Raw genomic sequence first — 25,588 nt, forward strand, 5'->3', positions numbered from 1 at the left:
GGGTAGGTAGGTTAGGTAGACGAAAAAACATTAATTCATGAAAACTTGGCTTATTAGGCAAATCGGGCCTTGCATAGTAGGCTGAGAAGTGAGTTCTGGCTACTAGGTACGACATATATATATATATATATATATATATATATTGGGTTTATGAGAGAACATAGCATTGATGTTTTTACATGGTTGTAAAGCCTCTATCTAGAACAGTGTTTCGGGCAGGTCCTTAATTCATTCATTTATTCATTTTATTCATTTAATCTAACAGATAATATTAAGTAGGTAATTTGTACCAAAATTGAAGACTGTTATCAGGTACATTTTAAGAAATTTTGAAGAAAATTAATTGGTTTCATTATACTAAAATTTGAGGATTATCAATAGGTACATTGTAGTATAATATCATTCGATATATATTGATATGTATATCAATGTTGATATATTAGCATATTTTGGTAGCAGTCTTTCCTGTAGAGATATATTATTAAATATGACAGAAAAAGTAAGATTAATAATTCTAACACGAATTTTCTCTATCTTTCTTACGTTTCTTTTCACTGTTGATGGTAATTCAAAAATTACTTTGAAAATGTAATAAGTTTTACGAAACGCGCTCAAGTGTCGCGTCAGACTAGAAATAAAAATGAATTTTGGAGAATTGATCTTTGAATTACCACCAACAGTGAAAAGAAACTTAAGAAAGATAGAGAAAATTCGTGTTAGAATTATTAATCTTACTTTTTCGGTCATATTTAACAATGTTGATATGTATATCTATAATGATATGTATACATATCTATAATGATATGTATACATATCTATGTTGATATATATACATCTATCAGCTTGAGCACCTGCCCGAAACGTTATATGTGACCTGTTTTTACATAACCACCAACATATTTACCTGAGTTTACCTGAGAGCCATTAACACTAGTGGCCTCGACGAGGACAGGAAGCCGGTGGCTTGTCAAAGGTCCCCCCCCCCCCACCCCTATAAGTGCTTTAACAACCCATTGGGTCGTCTGGTATATTTACCTGAATTTACCTGAGCGCTACTATCTCACTAATAGCCTCGACGAAGACAGGAAGCCGATGGCTTGTCAAGGGTCCTCCCATTCGTGCTGATGATGTTATCTATTTGAATCTTATTAAATCAAATAAATAGTTCAAGATAAAATTGTGGATAGAGGGGGAGCCAGTCGGCCGAGCGGACAGCACGCTGGACTTGTGATCCTGTGGTCCCGGGTTGGATCCCAGGCGCCGGCAAGAAACAATGGGCAGAGTTTCTTTCACCCTATGCCCCTGTTACCTAGCAGTAAAATAGGTACCTGGGTGTTAGTCAGCTGTCAAAGCTGCTTCCTGGGGGTGGAGGCCTGGTCGAGGACCGGGCCGCGGGGATACTAAAGCCCCGAAATCATCTCAAGATAACCTCAAGATAACCTCAAGATAGAGCACAAGAATATCGTCCAATAGTCTTGAGTGTATGAAGTAGTAACTGAACTCAAAGAATGTCATACTATTTGGAGCCCAACCACTTGGGCTGGACGGTAGAGCGACGGTCTCGCTTCATGCAGGTCGGCGTTCAATCCCCCGACCGTCCATACAAGTGGTTGGGGCACCATTCCTTTCCCTCCGTCCCATCCCAAATCCTTATCCTGACCCCTTCCCAGTGCTATATAGTCGTAATGGCTTGGCGCTTTCCCCCCTGGTAATTCCCTTCCCTTCATGCTATTTGGCCTGAAACCATCGCTAACAAGTCAATCACAAATTGTTGGAGTGAGTCCTTGTTCAAGTTTATTGAGACAAGAAAGAAATACATCTCAAAGGAATAGAGTAGCTTAGGCTATTTCTACCCCCCCCCCCCGAGTCCTTGGGCCAGATTCAGGAAGCAGTTACGCAAGCACTTACGAACGTGTACATCTTTCCTCAATCTTTGACGGCTTTGGTTACATTTATTAAACAGTTTACGAACATGAAAACTTGCCAATCAACTGTTGTTATTGTTATAAACAGCCTCCTGGTGCTTCGGAGCTCATTAACTGTTTAATAATTGTAAATAAAGCCGCCAAAGATTGAGAATAGATGTACAGGTTCGTAAATGCTTGCGTAAGTACCTTCGTGAATCTGGCCCCTTGTCTTGTTCGGCAAGCAAGCTTATTTCAATTTCAGTTTCAATGTTCGGCAAGCTTACAATCTGATGAGTTCAGTACTGAGGGATTCATCACCTGCAGCCACCTGCCACAGGTGATGAATCAACACAGCCTAATTTGGCAATTAGAATGTCACACAATCAATATTAGGCAATTTTGCAGCCTAATTCTGGCAATTAGAATGTCACACTCTCTGGTGATTGTTAAGTCTTTAACACTAAGCGTAGTTATCGTTTCTAAACATATCATAACCCTTCATAACACCCTTTCAGAGTCTGTGATATCCTCGTTTTCTAATTCCCTGAAACAGTGCGATTTTGACGCCATATTGGAATTCCTAGATCCTGTTCAATTTCAACTTTGTCACATGTATGATTGGCATCCTTACCCGTATAATTACGCTTCTCAACACCTTATATGAGATGGAATCAATACAAATGAGATTCTGAAACTCTGTCCACCAATCATGCCGGTAAATATGGGTGTTACAGCATTCTTAATATCTATTTTGCATGTTGGATTTCAAGGGCTTGAAGAGCTGACTTGGAATTACAGAATCCATACATACTACAGTATGTTTCAGTGTGTTAGTGACGATTTATTGTGTAGATAATTCTGTATGTGTGGAGCTACAAGTCTAACACTGGAAATCTGTGTATATCTTTTGTCTTTGTATATCTTAACTTTTAAGGAACAATGTTGTTACAATGTTTCCTGTTATCGTACAGTGTACTGGGATAACGACACGTGTTATCTCCCACGCTCAGCTTCATTGTATACCCTCAGGGATAGCATGTATACCTTCCAACTCTGTGTTTGGGCTGGAGTACTGTTTACAAGAATTTACCAGAGGTCCGCCATCTCTGATTTACCAGATTTATCTGGTTTCTAACTTGGTAAATCTGGTAAATCATAGATATCTCTAGTGGTTTCGATCGGAAGAGTCGAATCACTAAAATTATTTATTTTGATTCAAAGGCGGCGCCCAGGAGATAGAATTCGTTCCTTGCTATTATAGGATACTTAATATATTGCCAATATATACACACGAAAATAAAAATAAAAATATTTTTCGAATCAAATCAAATTTTTCAAGTCAATGACATCATCAAGAGAAGTTTGGCTACAGCTGGGTGTCCAGCACAAAGAGAACCCCAGTTGTGCAGACCTGACAACAGCCAAAAACGCCCAGATGGAGTCACCTTGCAGCCATGGAGGGAAGGTAAACAGGTCGTATGGGACTACACCTGTGCATCTACAATGGCTGATACCTATCTACCTTACAGCACAGCTGAGGGAGGCGGGGCAGCCACCTTCAGAGAGACCCAGAAAACCAACAAGTACAGAGACCTAGAACGTTGTTACAGGTTCGTGCCGATAGGCTCTGAGACTCTGGGCGCCTGGGGGTAAATGTGCACTTAAGTTCCTAAAGGAGGTGGGTGAGGAACTCATTGGGTAAACTAGAGACTCAAGAGCGGCCAGTTTCTTGTTCCAGCGCCTGAGTGTCGCGATCCAGAGAGGAAATGCGTGCTGTATCTTGGGCACGCACCCAACCTCCGAAGAACTGTATAAGTTCTTCTCACATTGATTGCTATATGTGTGTGTTCTATAAACTGTAACATAATGTAATAAAATTGATATAAAAGTCATATTATATATATAAAAAAATAGGAATGGTAGGAGAAAATATTAAAGTGTTCAGTGAGAATCCACAAGGTCTTCTTTGGATACTCTTTATTTTCTTCTCCGAGGCTATGGGTCCCCCTGCATATTTATAAGATATTCAATATTTTATAATAAGGAACATTTGTATTTATTTTTTGTAATCCCTTAGTGTATAAGTTTGCTTTAGTAATTGATATATATATATATATATATATATATATATATATATATATATATATATATATATATATATATATGTATAGGGGGAGGCATATATTAAAAGGTGGGAGGGAGGCGGAAATGTACAGGAAGTAGTCTTAGGGGGTCGATGCTCTCTCACTCTCACCTCTGGTATCATGATATATATACCATATTTATTATATATACAATATATAAATATAACCTGTGCATGTTCTTTAAACGGGAGGGGGCGGAGGCTCGCGCAGCAGCGGCACTACAGCTGTATAATTGAGTGTATAATACATTATAGACGGTCAATGGACAAGGGAGGTACGGACCAATCGACCATGCCTGTCATACTCAAGTCCCCCCCTACCCCTCCACACTGATATATAACCATATATCCTGCCATATATGGTATATTTGGTCAACCTAGCTAGCCCGCGACATACTCTACACTACAAACCACTATATAAACCAGAGTAGCCATACCTTGTTGCTAAATTAACCTTGTTATCCATTCAAATGAAAATGCCTTCCTTGGGCGTTTAAACTTCCCGCGTTAAACCAAGCCTCGATATCTTCCCGGCCTTTAAACCCAATTTCAGCCCAAACTACATATATTCCAAGCGAGAATTCATTTGAATAATATTCTTCAGCTAAATATACATTTTTATTGGAGCAAATTGGCCGGAATGATGGATTTTTGAAGTTTATTTTCCATTGTGAACGCTGAGGATGTTTGTTTACAAGCTGTTGTGGCCGCCAGCACTCTTATATATTCTTCGATTTTCAATGATTTAGCCATTTTTTTTTCAGCCTTTTTGTACTTTTCTCTAACAGATCATAGAGCTGGTGAGTTTCTGGAGCAGCGGGAGGCCGCAGGGTTGGCGTATATTGTGAAAAAGGCAGCTTATTGGTGCTTTTTTTTCATGGGGGTCGTATTAAGGGGATGAAAATGTGGTGTCAAAGCTTACTTAATATTTACATGACTGGTTCTCACTCGTAAACAATTTACACACTTTTTTACGCCTGTTTACAACGTTCTCTGAGAAATTCGACTCGATGGAATGGGAAATGCCTCGGGTTCAGTCATAAATATGTTATTGAACTAAATTATCTGATTAGTTGTAATGTATTGATCTAATTTCCCCTAGGGGCCAGGTAAGAAAAATCTATGTGTTGTTTAGACTGGCCTCAATATCCCCTTTTAGCACCGGAGATGGAACAGGATGAAGGCTTGCTGTTTTAAGTGATCAAACTACACTCTGAAATACCTTCCTGAAGGGACAATAATGTTGTTCTACCAAAGTTTACCGGAGAGCCGCTATCACTAGTGACCTCGACGAGGATGGGAACCCGGCGGCTTATCGAAGGTTCCCCCCCCCCCCATGTGCTTTGATGATCAAACCGATGATGATCATACTGTTGTTTTAAACAATAGAACAGAACAGAATAGAGAGAGCACTAAGTCACTATGACTATATAATACTTGGAAGGGGGTAGAATGGGGGGGGGGAAGGAATGGTGCCAAATTACTTGGACAGTCGGGGATCGAACGCCGTCGTGAAAGAAGTGAGATTGTTATTCTACCGTCCAGCCCAAGTGGTTTCAAAGCATGATGGAATAATCCCTAAAAGCGGACAGATAAACTATAATTCAGTTTGATTATCAGTCTGGCTTTTATTTTTTTAAAAGATGTGGTCTTATATGAACAATACAATGTTCAGTGATTGAACAATATCCAACTTGTATGAACAGTACAATGTTTTGCCTGAAACACTTTGCATAATAGTGGCTTCATTAGTTTGTGTAACTCTTGTCTCCGCAATTGTACATTACTCTTATGTTCTTTCTATACACATTCTTTTGAATACAAATTTGAATTTGACCTTGAATTTTTGAACAATAACATTGCTGTGAAATTTTACACTATGTTAATCTTGTTTGAGTGAGAGCTGTTTATCCCTGAAGTCTGTATTCATTGGCTGTTTTGCTTTGCCACGGGTCAGTTTGCCCTACCCCGAGTCTACATTTTATTTTCATTTGTGAATCTTTAAGTAATTGCATCATATAAATAAAGATATGTTGAGAATCAGTGTTGTATGTTATTTTGATTGAAAATACTGAAGGGAAAATATAGCCTTGTTTACTCGAAGTGTTGTGTGCAGTTTATGGTGTATGGGCCTGCAGTCCCTGAGAACATTTTAAGAGCTCTGGCAGCCTTGAAAGTTAATACACAAGCACCATTAGGTATAAGGTGTCTTTACAATGATACCTTTTAAGGTCGAAGCACTGGATCAGTAAGTCAGATGTGTCAATTTCATTAGGAGGGAGATGCCCAGTTTTCTTGTGCTCTTCTTGAGTTTTAGCATCCAGGCTGCAAAGGGCTCGGGTGTTGTATGTCAGGTATCCCCCTTCCCAGTTTGAGCTGGATATCTCCTCAGGTTCTCCCCCACATTGCTTTCTGTTGCTCCATGTGACAGGGGCAGACATACTCATGCTCCACTGGGTTTTTGTTCTCTCATTCTAATTATCTCATTCCTTCTCTCTAACTCTCCTCCTTCTGCTTAGACTAGGTGGGATTTGTTATTTCTGCTGCAAGATAGGGACTATGCATCTAATCTGGATTTCAAGGCCCAATCTGTACTCACCTAATTGTACTCACCTAATTGTGCTTGCGGGGGTTGAGCTTTGGCTCTTTGGTCCCGCCTCTCAACCGTCAATCAACTGGTGTACAGGTTCCTGAGCCTACTGGGCTCTATCATATCTACATTTGAAACTGTGTATGAAGTCAGCCTCCACCACATCACTTCCTAGTGCATTCCATTTATTAACTACTCTGACACTGAAAAAATGCTTGCCAATGTTTGTAAACTTGTGCTTGCATCGAAGCTGTTTACTCTTCAACTGTGGTCTTAGTTTTCCATCCTGGGCATTGATTCCTTGCCAACCTTGATGTTTCTCTATCTGCCAGCAGCATCTTCATCTAAGTTGTTTGTTCTCCCTATTTTAGTTGGATGTGGTGTATGACTACCTTGCAATGTACATTGCCTGTGGGTGTTCCATGTTGGGCAATTTCCAGGAATTTGCTTCGTCTCTTCTCATTGGTGGTGGCCATTCCTGTTCTCTGAGAAGAATGTGAATCATTTTGAACTTTGCATACGTGCCATTCCAATCTTGTAACTTAATGGGTAAGGATTACTCCACTTTCCATGTTGTTTGATCGAATGGAGCAAACATCTGTTGAGAGATATTGTTAGGACCGTGGTATCAGTTTCTATCGGCACTCTTCTTTGACAGCATAGCGGGGAATATCTGGGCGCCTTTTAGCAGGCATAGATTAGGGTTGCTTAAGCTCTCTGGTTTTCAAAGGCCTCAATTTGGGCTCAGTTCCCTAGCAGCTCCTCAAGTGTCCCTGCATCCTGCCCAGCTATTCTCTCCACATCCATGTGATCTTAGCCAGGAGTGTAATAGTCATTGATATAGTTATAAGTTCTATATGTAGCATAGCCGTGCTACAGTCTTGGTGGGGGTCTTGTACCTTTTTCTGGTGGCCGTGCCAGACACACCCAATCTCAAGATTATTCTTGATCTCATGTGAGCCAATTTTCCCCTTCCCTTACCCAAGATTCTGAATGACCACCAGGTCCTTGGTTTGCCAGGAGGTTGCAGGCCAGTCTTGGATCATTTTCCTGAACCTCAAGGACACCTGCTGACATGTTCTCATCCATTCAAAATTAAGGAATGAGCTGATGTCTTGGGTGATGCATACAGTGTATCACTTTCTGGCTCTTCCCTTTAGGTTTAACCTGGCAACTCCCAAGAATGTTTGCCAAGTTCCACAAGTAGTTCTTTGGAAGCCTCTTGGATTCCAAGTCCTGGCCTGTATTGATTGGTAGGTTGGTTGGTTTTGATCTCCCAGTCATCAGTTTTCTGATTATAGTTTGGGTGATATGCATATGTTTGGTTTTCTGGAGAATCGTCTCTTGTCCTAGCTTTCATCCATACAGATCTGTTGATGTTTGGGTGTGAATCAAGATACCATGTCAGCCTCTTTCTCCTTCTTTTGAATGCTCACCAGCTTACTTTCCATCTCTGTTAGACTGACTTGTTGAGATCTTGAATGTCTGCTTGGAGGCCTGGTCAGAGACCGAGCCACAGGGACATCGATTCCTGGAACTATCACAAGGTAGTTGGCTGACTGAACTGCACCTGAGTTGCTTAACCACTTTGGCTGTAGGCACACAACCACATTCTGCATTGGTCAGTTCTTCATTGGATCGAGGGCCACTGGGCCTTTGGTTTCATTTACTTTGGCATTTTCCTGTTCGGGTCTTTCAGGGGTTCAGTTCTGTGGTGGCCTCTAGTTCTGATGTTTGCCCTGTTTCTTTGTCTGACAGAATGGTGTTTGTCTCCGGTCTTGGCTATGCATAGGAAAGCTTTCAAGAACTCCTCTTCTGTGGGGCTCAGTGATGAGGATATACAGTTCAACTTTGATTATCCTGACCAGTGGAATCAATCATAATTTTTTCTATAAGATCTTTAACAAACATCTATGTTGTTTTACTTTATTTGTGGTGTCATTGAACACCAGGTTACCTTAGCTTACTGGTGTTGAACACAACTTACTCAACATGCAGTCTCCGTGGTGTAGTGGTAAGACACTCGCCTGGCGTTCCGCGAGCGCTATGTCATGGGTTCGTATCCTGGCCGGGGAGGATTTACTGGGCGCAATTCCTTAACTGTAGCCTCTGTTTAACGCAACAGTAAAATGTGTACTTGGATGAAAAAAACGATTCTTCGCGGCGGGGATCGTATTCCAGGGACCTGCCCGAAACGCTACGCGTACTAGTGGCTGTACAAGAATGTAACAACTCTTGTATATATCTCAAAAAAAAAAAAAAAACAAAAAAAAAAAAAATTCAAGCAAGTACAACATAAAGGTGGGAAATGATTGTACATTCATTGAAGATGATTATATGCTCATTGCTTTATGTGATATCAGATAGCAATTGCTTCTTATCTAAGTTGCCTAAAAATATATACTACCAGATATCTTTTAGGATTTTGTATTGAATGCTTCTGTTGTTGACTTTAGAAAATAGAGGCCCCAAAAAACTGATTCTCAAGAGTATCATAACCTCAACTCTAGTCATCTTCTAGGTTGGGAATTACTCTACCTACATTGGCTGACCAGGAGTTGGTGCAAAAGGAAAATTATGGAACCTTCGGAGGCAAATTTGCGGATACCAGCTGTGCTTATGCCTTCATATCTCAGTGTTATAGGTAAGTCAATTTTTGTTGCTTTACTTTAGCACAATGGTTTACATCCTTGGTTTACAACTGAAGGACCAGGGTTCAATGCCCAAAAGGCAGAAATGGTTGGGCATGTTTTTTTTCACCAGATGTCTCTTGAAATAAGTTTATTGAGGTAAAATACACACAAAGGGATGAGGTAGCTCAAGCTATTCTCACCCCGTTCAGTACATCGTGTTAATACATACATAGACACACATCACAAGCAATAAACGTATTACCGAACATTCTGAGAGATAAACATATACGTTTCCTGGATGTCTCTTCACTTAGTAGTAAAACAGGTACCCAGGATTTAAGCGACTGTTGTGGTATGCATCCTGTGGGAGGTCAGCAGTTTGCATGGGGAAGAGCTCGACAAACCTAAGTACTGTACTGTTGACCAGACCACACACTAGAAGGTGAAGGGTCGACGACGTTTCATCGACTTGAGAATGGTCCAGGACGGACCGAAACGTCGTCGTCGTCCCTTCACCTTCTAGTGTGTGGTCTGGTTAACTTACTTCACCCACGTTATTGTGACTCAATGCCTGCATAAGTACTGCACTGTATAGGTTTCCTGTCCCCAATAATGGGAATTATATATATGTCATAAATTTCTTAATTTAGTTACCCATTACTGAAGACAAGAAACTTGTTATGTTTATCTAATCCCATTAGGCCAACAACAGACCTTCCCCATTTTAGCTGCCTTATAACTGTCAACTTGCAAATAAAACTAAATGGTAACAGCTGAACAAATATCACAAACATTTCTTACTGGTAATTAACTATTCAGTATAACTTGTCATAAAAAAAATACAATTTGATTGTATGAAGTTTCACACACGCATGAGACATTATCAAACAGTAGACCTTGAAGATGGCTGGAACAACCCTCGATTCACAGGTTATCTCTTCTCCAGAGGACTTCAACCATGCAGGCTTCGAAGGCTTTGGTGCCAAGAAAATAAGAGTAAAATATAAAACAGCATCTTGCTTATGTTTTGGAATAATATCCCCAGAATTGATCACAGGTATTCTTAAGAGGCAAGCAAATCATTGTGATATTTCAGTAAGCCTAACAGATATAGTGACAAAAAATTTCAAGACAATCTCCCTCCCTCAATTTCCCTGAAATTTCAAAAATTTCAGGGAAATTTTGAAGGCATATGATGGGATCAAACTCGCCTCCCTGGTCTCTCATTATATGGCCTCAGTATTTTCCGATAGATACATCACAGAGGCCAAGAAAAAATTAGGGCACCCATGATTGGCCACTCGAATCCAAATGTAACTCAGTTCAGTGAACTGCAAGAAAAGGCTGAGGCAGAACGCAATCGAAGGCAAGCAGGCTCAATCCAGGGGTCACTGATATAAGTGGGAAATGTGTTAGGATAAAGGAAAACTCTCTTGCTCTGACACATATTCGAGGCATACCCAAATCTATTCTAATTCAGCCACCGATAGGACAAGATGAGAGAGAGAGAGAGCAATACGGGGAGCTGAAAACACGGCAGGGCCATAAATAACATAAAATAACAATGCATATATCAGGTGTTGCCAAACTAAACCCAATATATACTAAACAAGACAAGGCAAAGGCAGGAAACAGCTGGAGGCATGAGGGCTAAATGCAGGTACAGTGTCGCTCTGCAGACTTAAATGATCCTCATGTCGAGGACACGGCGAATCTTTCCTTGGGAAGGGGACGCACTGATTGGTTTGTGTTCAGAAACTGCTTTTCACATTTACTCAAAGTTGTATTTTTTTTAAGTCCAGAGGTTTGGAGATACAGTATTTACATTTTCACAAAATAATTTTACTTGCAGGTACAGAAGAAGGAAAAGCCGCCTCAAAAAGAGTAAGAGTTAATTGTGGAATTTGCAAGGAAACTCGGTACTATTCAATCCACAGAGGAGTAACGCGTATGGGTGGAACTGTGGTAGCGTGTGAGGCGTGCCGACATTGCTATCAGAAGTTCAAAAGGCAGCCATTTATATTACGTTGTAAAGAAGACTGCAGGTGTGCATTGCCAGAATATTTGTATTTTGAATGCTTTGATTATGGACTGTATTACATTAAGTTGAAAGTAGGGTGTGTTTAGTGTTTGGCAATTTGTGCACTAATTTCAGGTTAGTAGGTTAGAAAGTGCTTATATAACACTTCTTGGGATAGATTGTGAAACTTGTTATAGTCACTCTTGGGACTGCCAAAGTGGTTAATTTGTAGAGATTGCCAGTTATTCTAAGCATTAAACCAGGATGTAAGAATTTTCCCCCTTCACCAGAGTCACTGTGCTTACCCTGTTACTTTAATAAATGATGTCCATGCCTCCACTTGTTCTGACGTCTCCCAAACGACATTACCCTCAGTTGGCAGCTCATCTTCAAGCACTTATGAACTATTTCTTTCCATTATTATCTCATTCATCATAACTATCCAGCTTTTCTATAGTCTATCCTTCAAGCTTATTCTTCTTGGTCATATGGAAGTCTTTTTCTCATAACATATTAACATCATGAATAAATCTTGAAGCTGTATGAGGTATGAACCTGATCACAAGCCGGTCGGCCGAGCGGACAGCACGCTGGACTTGTGATCCTGTGGTCTCGGGTTCGATCCCAGGCGCCAGCGAGAAACAATGGGCAGAGTTTCTTTCACCCTATGCCCCTGTTACCTAGCAGTAAAATAGGTACCTGGGTGTTGGTCAGCTGTCACGGGCTGCTTCCTGGGGGTGGAGGCCTGGTCGAGGACCGGGCTGCGGGGACACTAAAAAAGCCCCAAAATCATCTCAAGATAACCTCAAGATAACATAAGGCACATGAACTACCGACTGGACTATGACGGGCTTAAGCGCATCTCAATCAAAAGTACTGTACTACTTGTATGAAGTTTGAAAGGCACCATCCAGTACCACAAGTCAAGTTTTACGAAATCACTATCGACACTTGAGTGTGGGCAAGGTATCTCATATACCTTGGCTTGTGGTACCAGACAGTGCCTTCCAAACATCGTATAAGTCAAGTAGTCTATCTGGTTGAGATCCGCTTAAGCCCATCGTAGTACGTAGTAAGTGTGCCTTATGTAATCAGAGTCGTGGGTTCGATACCCTCATATAGCCTCAATATTTATTCATTTTTCATCACACTGTTGTGATTTTCATTGCGTATTAACACTTCTGCTGCCCAATGACGTCATTATGCAGGAATTAGGAATATCTAGTTCTATTTTTTTAATTTGATATTATATCTTGTAATTATAGATTTACTTGCTTAATGGACTTATTTTGCCTCCATCTGTTCACTTTATCACCCCAACTGACTCATTCTTTTACTGTATATAAAAACCTTTTAATGTGCTGTGAACATTTTCTTATTTTCAGTTGTTATGTGCTTGGAGATAACTCCAAAAACAGGTGCAAAGCTTGTTGGATTGCATATATTCTTGGTCGTTGTCCCGTAGGAGAAGACTTGTATCACCATCTTGTAAATCATCTGCCCCCAAAACTCAAAGTAAGTTTTAGTGATGTGTCAGTGCCAGGGATTGGACCAACTAATCTTGGATATCCTCTAAAATATTTTTTTTTCAGCATGTGCTCTCCATGTTCCTCTGATAAGAATAGAAATTAAAGCCATAAAACGGAATCGAACTCGCACCTCTAAACTCTGGCACCGCACTGTTATTGCCCAGTTGATAGTGCATGTGCTTGCTTGATGAGTTTAGGGACGTGGATTTAATAAAATCACAGAATCTTCAATAAGATTCTTGGATTTTATCACTGAGTTTGTGTTCTCCATTAATGTGCAATCAAGTGTTGCATATAGTAAGTTCTCATCGAATCTGTCTTCTCCATTACCATGCATATCAAGGGGCTGTTGAAGTTTTATTTAATAAGATACATATTTTTAGATACATGTTTAATTGCTATAATTTTGCAGGCAAAGATGCCTGAGAAAGCTCCAGTATCAGAAGAAGTGCCTGAGAGTGAGCGTGGAGCACTAGGCCTCGAGGTAATGAAAGACGATGAGTGGGTGGACATGACGCAAGTACCCGAAGTCAAACCTTCTCCACATTGCAGTGAGGATGAGGAGGACAGTAATGTTTATGAACAAGAATTTGGCGCATCACTGGAAAATGAGGAACATTTGGAGCAATTTGAGGTGGGTTTTGCTTATATTATAGCAGCATGTCTCCTACGCTAAATTTAACTGAATATCAGTCGATTAAAAACAAATACTGTACTATAATTGCCAAATCCCTTTGTCTGCCATATGCCATGCCTTGTAGTCTGCAGTCTGCAAGGGTAGGATTTAGTACCAGCAGACATTGAGCAATCATGTTGTTGGGAGCTACAATACTATGTCAATGAGTCGATAAAATGAACACACACTCTTAAATGATGTTGGAGTAATGTTAACCCAATATTGGATCAGTGTTTGCCATGAAGAGATCACAGCAAGGCATTTTGCCTTGATATGCGTGTAAACAGTGTGATATGCAAGTAATATATGTCTGTATATTACTTCCTATTGGCTGCAGTGTTTTTATATACAGTATTGTATTCTCATTCTAATAATTCATTGTTCTTATGTTCTGATTTTTTTTTCAGCTGAATGTACATATTTTATTATACATTTTTTCTCTTGTAGATGGCTCACACGTCAGATACATATGATGAATATACGTCTGATTACACCGAGAACAGAGATACAGCACCTCAGAATGCAAATGGACTTACCAGAGAGGAAAAGGAAAACGTGCTTGATCAACAAGTGTGTACCTGATCTTTCCTTGTCGTTCATCAAATAAATAAGTATACAGTATCCAAATCATCTCAAGATAACTTCAAGTATGCACAAAGAAATCACAAAAATGTGACATATATGTGAGATAATATTGAATCTGCATGAAGAGATCAACATTGAGGTTACCTTGAGGTGCTTCCGGGGCTTAGCGTCCCCGCGGCCCAGTCGTCGACCAGGCCTCCCTGCATTCATGTACTCCTCAGGAACACCCACTACCAACTGGACCATAATGGCCTCATAAGTATTTCAACCAGAAGTAGAGATACTTTCAGACCATCATGGTTCATTCGGTAGTGCATGTGCCTGAGGAGTTTAGGGATACAGGTTCAATCCCATTATATAAATGTATACATTATAGGAATGCACAAAATATTTGTTAATATTTTATTACATATAGTAAAGTTGTACTAGTGGTTAAGCAGAGTGCAAAGTTAGTATAAAAAAGGCACAAATAAAATAATTGACATTTTTTTTGCATTTTCTCTGCTCTTGCTGAGCGGAGAGCCTGCAAGATGACACTCTAGACGTCAACTGGTAACAGCAGGTGTACCTGTTATTTTGATCTGGGTAGTGGTCAACATGTCTGACGTTCATCAGCATTACATTATGATTGGAGACAAGATTAAATTATTTTTTCCATGTGATATATAATCACAAGTAAGGAGTATATGTGCAAAAGTAAAAAGAATGCCAGAATAAATTTGTACGGTACAGAAAAGATCTTTATGTGGGCCCCAGGTAAATGCTACGATCGTATTATTAGAGACCAGGGGCCAGATTCACACAAGCACTTACGAACCTGTACATCTTTTCTGAATCTTTGGCGGCTTTGTTTCCAATTATTAAACAGTTAATGAGGTCCGAAGCACTAGGAAGCTGTTTATAACAATAACAACAGTTGAATGGGATGTTTTCATGCTTGTAAACTGTTTAATAAATGTAACCAAAGCGGTCAAAGATTGAGGAAAGATGTACACGTTCGTAAGTACTTGTGTAAGTGCTTTCATGAATCTGGGGTCAGGAACTGAAATCCAACTCCAAATTGTTTCTTGACATACTCGTGACTCCTCAGAGACACCACTAAGGGATTGGGACCATGTGGGCAGCAATGGTATTTGAACATTTATGAAGACTATTGGCAAGATGAGCAACACGTGGTGATGACCACACTTTCAGGGTTATATCTTGAGGTTATCTTGAGTTGATTTCGGGGCTTTGTTTTTAGTGTCCCCGCGGCCCGGTCCTCGACGAGGCCTCCACCCCCAGGAAGCAGCCCGTGACAGCTGACTAACACCCAGGTACCTATTTACTGCTAGGTAACAGGGGCATAGGGTGAAAGAAACTCTGCCCATCGTTTCTCGCTGGCACCCGGGATCGAACCCGGGACCACAGGATCGCAAGTCCAGTGTGCTGTCCGCTCGGCCGGCCGGCTCCCTAAGGAAATCCCTAAGGGTTAAGGAAATCTTTATATATATACATTCTGTACCACATTGTAACAGCATTCTTCACACCTATTCAATAAAACCATTTTAAGCATAATTAAGGATATGAAATGCCTGTTACGATGGTAGTTAAGATTACTCTTTAGTCGTTTCTTGATTAGAATTCCACTCTGTTATTCTGTACTTACTATAAATCAACTTCTCAGACGGTGCGATGGTGGATGCAACCGGAAACTAGCTCAACTTACACCGTCCTACAAAATGACAGTGGTCAGTCATACTTCAATATGTAAGTTATCAATTATTTTGCATTAAAGTAAGCATCTTTATTGATCTCTTTAAATGCCAACTACTACATTTGAATAATGAGTGTGAAAATCTGAGCACTTTCAGATTGTCTTTAATCATTTGACAAAAGATTGGAGACAATCTCAGATCAAGCTCTTTCTCTCAGATCTTACAGACAAGCTCTCAGATCTTCACACTAATTTTTCAAATGTAGTAGTCAGCATATTAGATATATATTTGATTGTATACTGTATACACAGTTCATGTTTCTAAGACCCATTGGTCGCACCCCTTGGCAAGTCTCACCTCAATATGTGAATCTGATGTTTGCAGCTTTCAGGAGTGGTCTTTTTTTCTTTTTTTTTTGCCTTGACGGTCACTCATGTTGACTCCAACATACCTCTTGTTGGGTCCAAGGTCTTTCACCTGCAGAACAGTGCAGGAGTGTGATGCTTGTTAATGGCAGATGTCAACCTTAAGTGAGCCTTCATCCCGGAGAGCTTATGTGGCAGCATCTCGTATGCATTCCTCTGTACCAAGAACCGACCTTCCCAAAAATGCAACCCAGAACAGTTGCCTAGCTCCCAGGTACCTAGGCCGAGTACTGACGCTTCTCAGGATGCAAGCCACAACAGTTGTTTAACTCACAGATATCTCTTTACTGCTAGGTGAACAGAGGCAATCAGGTGTAGGTTAATGTGCCCATATAAATACAGTATTTGTACTTTAGTGCTATTTGGTTTTATTCCTATTTCAAGATGGGTGGGTATGTAATTGTAGCCACTAGAAGCTATTCATTTAATAAGTCTTGATTAAAAACATGAATTTTCAAGATTGTCTTTGGTGTTAGACAAAAAATATATTGAAAAATATAATTTAACACTTCATCATTGTATTGTGTGGGATAACACAAAATATTGTGTTGTGTAGGATAACACGAGATATTGTATCTGTTGAATACAGAATTATTCTCTTGGGTTTTCTCAATCACAGGTGGGTAAAGATTTCTTATACCAATGTTGAAATAAAAAAGGTTCAATGGTTTAAAGTTTAAACCAATTTCCCTCAGGGATGCTGTCAACCCTTCAGATGGGCTGACGGCCCTGACGCCCATGCAACCGGCCCAGCCTGTCGACGCCTTTACCACCTTGACACCTATGCAGGTTGCCCCAGTCCACCAAAACCACCATAATGGCTTCCACGATTCAGAAATAGCATTACTTGGGTAAGTTTTGTAATTTCTCCATTTTTAACATGTACTCAGTGGGCATAATATTCAAGAATGCCCTTAGTTTGACACTAAATTAAGGTTGAAAACATTTATTCCGTGTTGAATTAATGTTGATTTGACATTGAATTTGGGTTATTCATAGATATTGTGCCCACTGGGTATCCTTGTAAGTAGAAGATAGTTTTTATTTGTTGAGGTAATGGAAGACGAAAGTCTCACTATGCAGAGAGGGAGCTACAATAATATGGCTGAAAATTGATAGCCCAACTCATGCATATGAAATGAAAGTGATAGTGTTTAGGTTCACCCTGGACCCTTATCACCTTATCACATTCTATGGACGTGATTTTCATCCAGGATGGCCTGAAACATCATTGTGTGATTAGGATTCAGGATGGCCCAAAATGTCATCACTGTCCTGTCTTTTTATGTGTGGATTAAGTCATTATTTTCAACAGTTTAGATTATATCACTGTCCACTTTATGCTTGTGTTCATATTTAAATCCTTGTGGAAACACCATCCCACAGTGGTCGGGTAACCTAGAGGTTATCTACCTACCCATGAACCTTAGTCCTGCTTTGTTGCTGTTGACTCTTCCCTTTCCCAGTACATACAGTACTCAAATGTTTTAAACTTTCTAACAAACGTGACCTAACATAAGCCTACCTATCGTTTTTTCTCTTCTTACGTTCCCATTCTTACTCCTATTATTACCCCTTACACCATTTATTTTACCTATCCCTTCCATACCTTTTGCCTTGCTCTTACCTTCCTCTAAGGTCTCCTCCTCCTTACCTCTCTTGGCTTACTTATACCCGTGCCTCCCTCGTCTCATCACAATCAACCTGATAATGGTCCAGGACGAACTGAAACGTCAGCGTCTTTTCATCTTCTAGTGTGTGGTTTGGTTAACAATCTAGAGGTTATTTTAACCCTTAAATGTAAGTACCTCCTGTGCTCGAAACCCCCCAATGACATTTTGTGTACCTTCATTTGTTACCAGGTAAGTATCCTTATTCATGTGTGACTTTATCTGTGCCATTTAAGGATTAATGCATGTGAGATCATGTCAAGAGACATGGTTTATTCCAGTTAATAAACCATGAAGTTTTGACTGGATTATCCATACACTATATCCTGATTGTAAATATAGATTCACTTACCCAGGGGTCAATCCAAATTTACTCTACTAGTATACAGTTTTCATAATAGAGTTTTCAATTTATGTTTTGTCATATTTCATAACCCAAATGTGTGCGTGTGTCTCATTCTTGTTTCTCATTTAACAGCGTAAAGCAAGAGAAGTGTGACTGGCAAGATGGGGTGAGTCAGGAAGCAAAACTGTTTCAAAATATCTGCGTTAAACAAGAGTATTATCCTCAACACGAGCAAGTTGATCTTCGGATGCATACTAGTCCGTACTTTGGTCATGGCGATGTTGGTAATCAACTAAATATTGCAATGTTTGGTCAAGGTCATGGTCTTATGAATGGGGCTGGAGGCTGGAAGGTTGAGGGCCACTCTATGGATGGTATTGACAGAGGCTCGCCACTGCAGGAAAATGCAGACGTTTCCAAAGTCAAGAAAAAACGAAAGCCGAGAATCAAGCGTGAGGGCGACGAGTGAGTTAATCATTTTGTTATTTGTACTTTATTTCATCGCTTTGGCTGAAATAGTTTAGAGTTATTCTCAAGGGGGTTTCAGTTTGTCTGCAGACAGTAGTTGATTGGTGGGATTACCCATTTCATAGTCACTAAAAAAATATATTGAATAGCTTTTTCTGTGTGTGGATGGTTAGTGCACCCAATCAACCAGACTATGATTCATACATGAGGCTGTGAGCAGCTGTATCCAACAGTCTGGTTGACCAGACCACCAACTGGTCACAGACTGGGCCGCAGGGATGTTGATCCTTTGAACCAACACAAGGTAACCTGTATCCTATACCTGGCTGCTTATGACTCATACTGATTAGATGATTAGATGCTATTTAGGCAAATTAATACTTCTGGTTTACTTACAACCAATTAAAAAGAAACCTGCACTATGCACCTGTTTTATGTAACAACTTCCTTGGGCCAGGGTTAATTATTTACTAAAATTAACTAAAATTTAAAAAAAAAAATAAAAATGTCATATTGTTAACTCAAGATTTTTCATTTTAAATCACAAAGAATGAAAAAAACATTAAGAAAACATAAAAATATTGCTAAATTCAAAAATATTTTGCACTACCTGTCAAATGCCTTAAGGTGCTATATCACTGTAGGGGTTAGAGAACTCATTTGTAAACTTTTTGATACCAAATTTATAGTTATAACCCAAGAAATAACTTAGAAAACATGAAATGATTGTAAAAAAGTTTTCACATCACTGAATGGCCCCCAAAACCCAGGAAATTTACGGTGTGGAACATATGGAGAGGCCAGACTTCCATATTGTTAAAATACATGGCTGTTTGGCTATGTGGAGCAAACTTGATCATGAAATGTACCACATCCCACAACACTCTTGACTCACATAAGTTCTTGACTCACATAAGTCAAGCCTGGTCTCGGGGCGGGCTTGGGGAGTAGAAGAGCTCCCAGAACCCCATCAACCAGGTAACAATGACGCCGGTCTCCTGTATACTGTGCACCACTGGAAAGACGTGATTTAAGACCCTTTTGTGGGGTCTTAAATCCCCATTTAAGACCCCTAAATCCCTAAATTAAGACCCTTAGCTACCAATGCTAAGCTAATATTTAGCATTTGTTACTCGAGTGATTTCACAGCAATTTTAATTTTGAGAATTTGTTTTAATCCCACAATACTGTATACAGAACTGATATAAATGCAGAAAATGTGAATCTGAAATATCAAATGAATACATAATACAATACTGTAAAGAAGTTATATGCATATGGAAATAATAAATCATATTTTTTTAGAAATGGCAACTTATCAATTTTTGCAGATTAAAATCAAGTAAAAAATCACCGGGTGAAAAAAACAAGAGGTCTGCACCTGAAATAGGACCCGATGGTTTACCTCTTCCGTCTCCTCAAAAGCAGAGAAAGAAGGTGGAGCGTTTTGATGGCTTACCTGAGGAGGAAGTAGCCAAAAAGACCTTACCTGACCATTTGGGACCCAATATGGACATACTCATTGTAAGTTGTCATAACACTTTACTTTTAAATTATATATTCCCCAGTTCTATGATATACCGTACAGTATAGTTAATCTGGTATTCAACCCATCCTCAGGAAATGACAGCATATATAGCAAGTATTAGTGATAGCCATTATGGTGGTTTTGGTGGACTGGGGCAACCTGCATAGGTGTCAAGGTGGTAAAGACGTCGACAGGCTGGGCCGGTTGCATGGGCGTCAGGGCCGTCAGCCCATCTGAAGGGTTGACAGCATCAACCAGTCCGTACAGCAACGGACTGTTGCAGATAACAATGATTATGAACTATTAGTTTTGTAGTGGGCAAAAAAACAGAAATCCTTCATGAACTTTAGTACAACAATGTGCCATGTTGAGCTTAAATTAGGCCTAAGATAATAAATAGTAGGCCTTGGACAGGTTAGGTTCTTTAGCTTTTGTTCCATTTAGCATATTATGTGGGGTTATTCAGTAGTGCAAAACATAAACATTTTTTTGGGCCCAACTGTTTGTTGTTTGACAACTGTTCTATGTTTGGTCAAATTGTTGTTATAAGTACACTACTATTGTTGTTGGAAGATGGGCTGTAGTGTTATATGTGGCTGTATTGCAAACAAAGTGATGATAATTCAAATGATAACTTTTCTGAAATTTTGTTGTTCAGGAACAACAACAAATGTGAAAATAATTAAAGATGATTGTAGAGTGTTTGTGGTATTTACTTATAGATTAGATCTGTTCCGAACTCCATGTTCCTAGTACTATTTATAATTTATAATTATTATTATTGATGATAATTGATGTATAATTTGCCAAAGTAGTTACAATACCACACTGTACATTGAAGTGTCGACTGTGTTCCTAGATTGGCATAAATCCAGGGCTTTTCGCGGCTCACAAGGGACATCATTATGCTGGACCTGGCAACCATTTCTGTGAGTACCATCAACTTTTAAGTAAAATATGTAATACATGATATAATAATGATAAATAATACCTAATATGAAAAAATAAGTTTTTATGTAAATGTGTTCATGCAAAATTGTTAATGTTGAACTGCTCCTGATGATGTTTGGTCACTGAAAAATGCCCTACGAGTCTCAAAATATATCTGAAGCAAAATTGTACCTATTTGTGTCACACCATTTAACAGTAAAGCGTTTAGACGCGTAACCCACAAAGCTGAAAATAAAGTGATGATGTTTTGATGTCCAAACCACACACCAGATGAAGAGATGACGACGTTTTGGTCCATCCTGGACCATTATCAAGCCTATTGTGATAATGGTCCAGGACGGACCAAAACGTGGTCTCTTCATCTTTTGGTGTGTGGTTTAGTCATCGTATCTTCAGCCACGTTAATGTGACTCATTGTCTGCCGATGATGTTTTGGTCCATCCTGGACCGTTATTAAGTGGTATAAAGAAAGAGTGGCAAAGTCATTATATAAGGTAAAAATATGAGGTGAAAGGCAAAAAGGTTGAAGTAACTTTCTTACCTCGTAAAATAACTTTCTTTACTGCTCATTCTTTTACAAGACTTGGTCCAAGATGGGCTGAAACATTGTCACGTTCTTTATATTCAGATTTGCAGGTTGTCTAAATTTTCAGCCGAGTTATTGTGACATACATTATACGACTCTGTTTTAATGTTTCTGTTCCCATCAACTCATTATCATGGTTTATGTGCATGATTTAAGAAAATCTTTTATAATTATTGTTGAGGAAATTTTTTTTAGTCTGTATTTTCCATAAAGCTAATTTGAATCCATATTCTTCATAAATGCCAGATTTTTTTAAGTATATAGTTACAGTATGTGTAAATAATTTGTGTGACTTGCTTACCATCAACTGTAACTTCTTTACCTCACATTTATTATTATTATTTTTTCAGGGAAGTGCATGTATTTATCAGGACTCATCCCAGAACCCTTCAACGCATATGATGACTTTCGGTTACTGGAATATGGTATTGGTTTTACAAACATGGTCGCTCGCACAACAAAAGGCTCTGCGGATCTTTCACGACAAGAGATCAAAGAAGGTTTGCTGCTTATATTTTTGTTTAGTTCTAAATTTGTGGAAAAAGATATTAGTAAGATGAATCGGGAAGGAATAGTATAATCAGAAATCAGTTTTTATGACGTGTTAGAAAGTTGTTACAACTTGCTAGATACTTGTTACTACTTGTTAAAAGGTGTTTACAAGCTGTTCGAACACTGTAGCAATGTCATAGTTTTGGTGGGAGTATGACAAGTTTGTTGAAGAAAAGTTGTTTTGAAAGGGAATAGCATATGGCTTAAAGCAGTACCTGACTCAATTTTTTTTATTTAACGAACATGTTGACTGTTGTTTAGAATTATGAAATTCACATTTAATTAAACTATTTTTCTTAAAAAGTAAATGTTTGTTGTATAGGTTGTTACCTACTAATGTTTCTGATTATGATAATAACAATGTTTAGATGTCAAAGTAGAATAAATTTACCATGTATTCTGCTCTGTAGGAAATGTATCAAATGAACATTAATCCTGTAATTTTTGTTTTTGTTTGCAGGTGGCAAGATTTTGCGAGCCAAGTTAAAGAAATATAAGCCTCTTATAGCCGTGTTTAATGGGAAAGGTATATACGAAATATATTCTGGTAAGAAGCAGTTCTGCTTTGGAAAGCAACCGGAAAAGGTTGAAGGAACTAATACTGTGAGTTATATGGTTTTTGTTTTTTCCTTTATTATAATATTATAGTATAGTTGTCAATTGCACTTTGTAAAGATGGGAATTCACAAAGTTTATCTTACAGTTTTGGCTAACCTTATCACTGCTTCGGTCCCTATCTGAAATTTCCTCTTGTGCTCCAGTCATTATCTGAAATTTCCTCCTTGTGTTTCAATCACTATCTGAAATTTTTTCTTGTGTTCCAATCACTATCTGCAATTTCCTCTTGTGTTCCAATCACTAACTGCAATTTCCTGCAAATTGCACTAACTACAATTTGATTTTGATTTGCCTAGTGTTATGGCAAATAGTGTTTGAGGTGAAGAAAAAGTTCTCATATAATTTGCAGATGCAAATGACCAGATAATGAGAGTGTGAGTGATTTACTGTAATGTTAAACCAGTTCATGTGTATGCAGCACAATGAAATTACGAAAATGGGATGAATCTTTGAGAATTATTGAAGCTGCATAATGGGATCGTACCCATGTCCGTGTCCTCGGGCATGTGGCCGAGGAGTTCAGGAATGCGGGTTCAGTCTCATTGTACAGCTTCAGTACAATGTTTAATGTTTATCAAAGTATATCAAAGAGTATGTGTATTCTGTGTTTTAAGATCACTTCTATCTCTTTACAGCATATATGGGTCATGCCGTCTTCATCAGCTAGATGTGCTCAGTTACCAAGAGCTTTAGACAAAGTCCCGTTCTATTCAGCTCTCCGCAAATTTCGCGACTATCTTAAGGGTATTCTCACAGAACTAGATGATGAAGAAGTTGTGTTTACTCATGTAAAACTTACAAATTACAAGTCTCCTACCAAAGCTGAACCCAAAACAGAGCCTAAAACAGAGCCCACTGACGGCATCTCTGAATCAGCTCATGTGGTTAAACCTGCCAGAAGGAAATTAGAAAGTGAGCGGACAAAGGGGCAGAAATCATCACCAAAGAAAAAAATAACATCTGTGAAAACTGAAAAAGGGTCTTAATATTATTTGTTTTTGTAAAGTGTAATTTTAATATGCAGTAGGCATTGGCTAGTGCACTTGGTTATGTTCCTGGACCTGCCTTGTACTTTGGATTCGTATAAAGGTGTTACATTTGTTAAGGAACTTAAGGGGGAAGAATATATAGTGGAACCTTTGGGATCTCTTCCCCACCTCATCATACAGTCATTGTACCAAATGTCAGTGTGTGTACAATGGAATCTAAAGTTCTAGTGTTAACAATTACCTCCTGGCAATTGGCTATCATATTGGAGATAAGGTTATTTCATTTTTGACTGCTTCCTGGTACCTTATGCAGGCCTCCAGAAAAGTCTACAGCCTACCTTGAGGTTACCTTGAGGTGCTTCCGTGGGCTTAGCGTCCCCGCGGCCCGGTCGTCGACCAGGCCTCCTGGTTGCTGGACTGATCAACCAGGCTGTTGGACGCGGCTGCTCGCAGCCTGACGTACGAGTCACAGCCTGGTTGATCAGGTATCCTTTGGAGGTGCTTATCCCGTTCTCTTTTGAACACTGTGAGGGGTCGGCCAGCCTGCTGATATTATTAAATACCACAGATACATATCTGATGTGGGCTGTTGCCTGCTAGTCCAGTTTACCCGTATTTTCCTTTATACCAGAAATGCCAGATTGGTTCTTACTGGTGTTAAGTGGACATATTTAAGCTTTCAAAAACAACATGAAGGTAAGGTAATTATTAGGAGAATGCACTAAGTCAGTACAGCTATATAGCAAAAATGGCAGAAAGGTAAGGCACAAAACATGGAGTGATTACCATTATTTAAGCATATATCGAGCAGTGTTCAGTGCATGACAAATACTCGAGTGAGCATGTAGACGACAGACGAAGGTCTTGAAGGCATGATACTGGGAACTAAGATAACAATATTAATTTAAGTAACTGTACTAGGCAATTCATGAACAGCGGATGCAATATACTAGCTAGTGTCTACTCTATTGCTAAAATTTAGTATTATAAATTAATAATTTATTAAAGGATATAATTATTCATGCGTATGATGTATAAACCAATTATTTACTCCAGCAATCATAAATATTCTTATGTTGTTTGAAAGTATTACATGGTTGTATGAGCATTTTAGATTTTGAAAGAATTACCAATTTTCTGTGAAAAATGGATGATACCCCAATTGTCTAGTAATCTTACTCATGAAACTGATTTAATTCAGTTTTAACTCTCAAATTAATAGATGTATCATGTGCTGTGTTCAGTGCGGGCTACAGTATTCACAGCACGGATGTATCATGTGCTGTGTTCAGTGCGGGCTACAGTATTCACAGCACGGATGTATCGTGTGCTGTGTTCAGTGCGGGCTACAGTATTCACAGCACGGATGTATCGTGTGCTGTGTTCAGTGCGGGCTACAGTATTCACAGCACGGATGCATCGTGTGAAGTATTTAGTTCATACCTGGAACATACCTGGAGAGGGTTTCAGGCGTTACTTCCCGAGCCCAGCTTGAGGCCAGGCTCGTCTGTAGCCTGAGTGCGGGGCTACAGTTTTGACAAAGAACTTCAAATGGAGATGTATTGTTTTGTGCCAGTACTGTACTGTATTTCAATGCTGATTGGCACCTGATAATTCCAATTGCAATCGCTAGATGTCGGTGAGTCGGAAGACACTAATTTGCCACCTCCATACC

General features: G+C 39.3%; 1 protein-coding gene across 1 annotated transcript; it reads left to right on the plus strand.

Annotated features, from left to right (window-relative positions):
- Positions 1-4,726: 4,726 nt before the first annotated feature.
- Positions 4,727-24,931, plus strand: LOC123746559 (uncharacterized). Its single transcript, XM_045728143.2, has 14 exons — positions 4,727-4,850; positions 9,162-9,284; positions 11,126-11,318; positions 12,679-12,808; positions 13,235-13,456; positions 13,946-14,068; positions 15,750-15,832; positions 16,901-17,056; positions 18,354-18,686; positions 20,021-20,213; positions 21,077-21,146; positions 22,105-22,254; positions 22,767-22,909; positions 23,560-24,931. The coding sequence occupies exons 2-14, from the start codon at positions 9,218-9,220 to the stop codon at positions 23,908-23,910; spliced, it is 2,214 nt and encodes a 737-aa protein (XP_045584099.1). The 5' UTR covers positions 4,727-4,850; positions 9,162-9,217; the 3' UTR covers positions 23,911-24,931.
- The last annotated feature ends 657 nt before the right edge of the window (positions 24,932-25,588 follow it).

Source organism: Procambarus clarkii, chromosome 90, assembly GCF_040958095.1.
Source record: "Procambarus clarkii isolate CNS0578487 chromosome 90, FALCON_Pclarkii_2.0, whole genome shotgun sequence".
Lineage (NCBI taxonomy): Eukaryota > Metazoa > Arthropoda > Malacostraca > Decapoda > Cambaridae > Procambarus > Procambarus clarkii.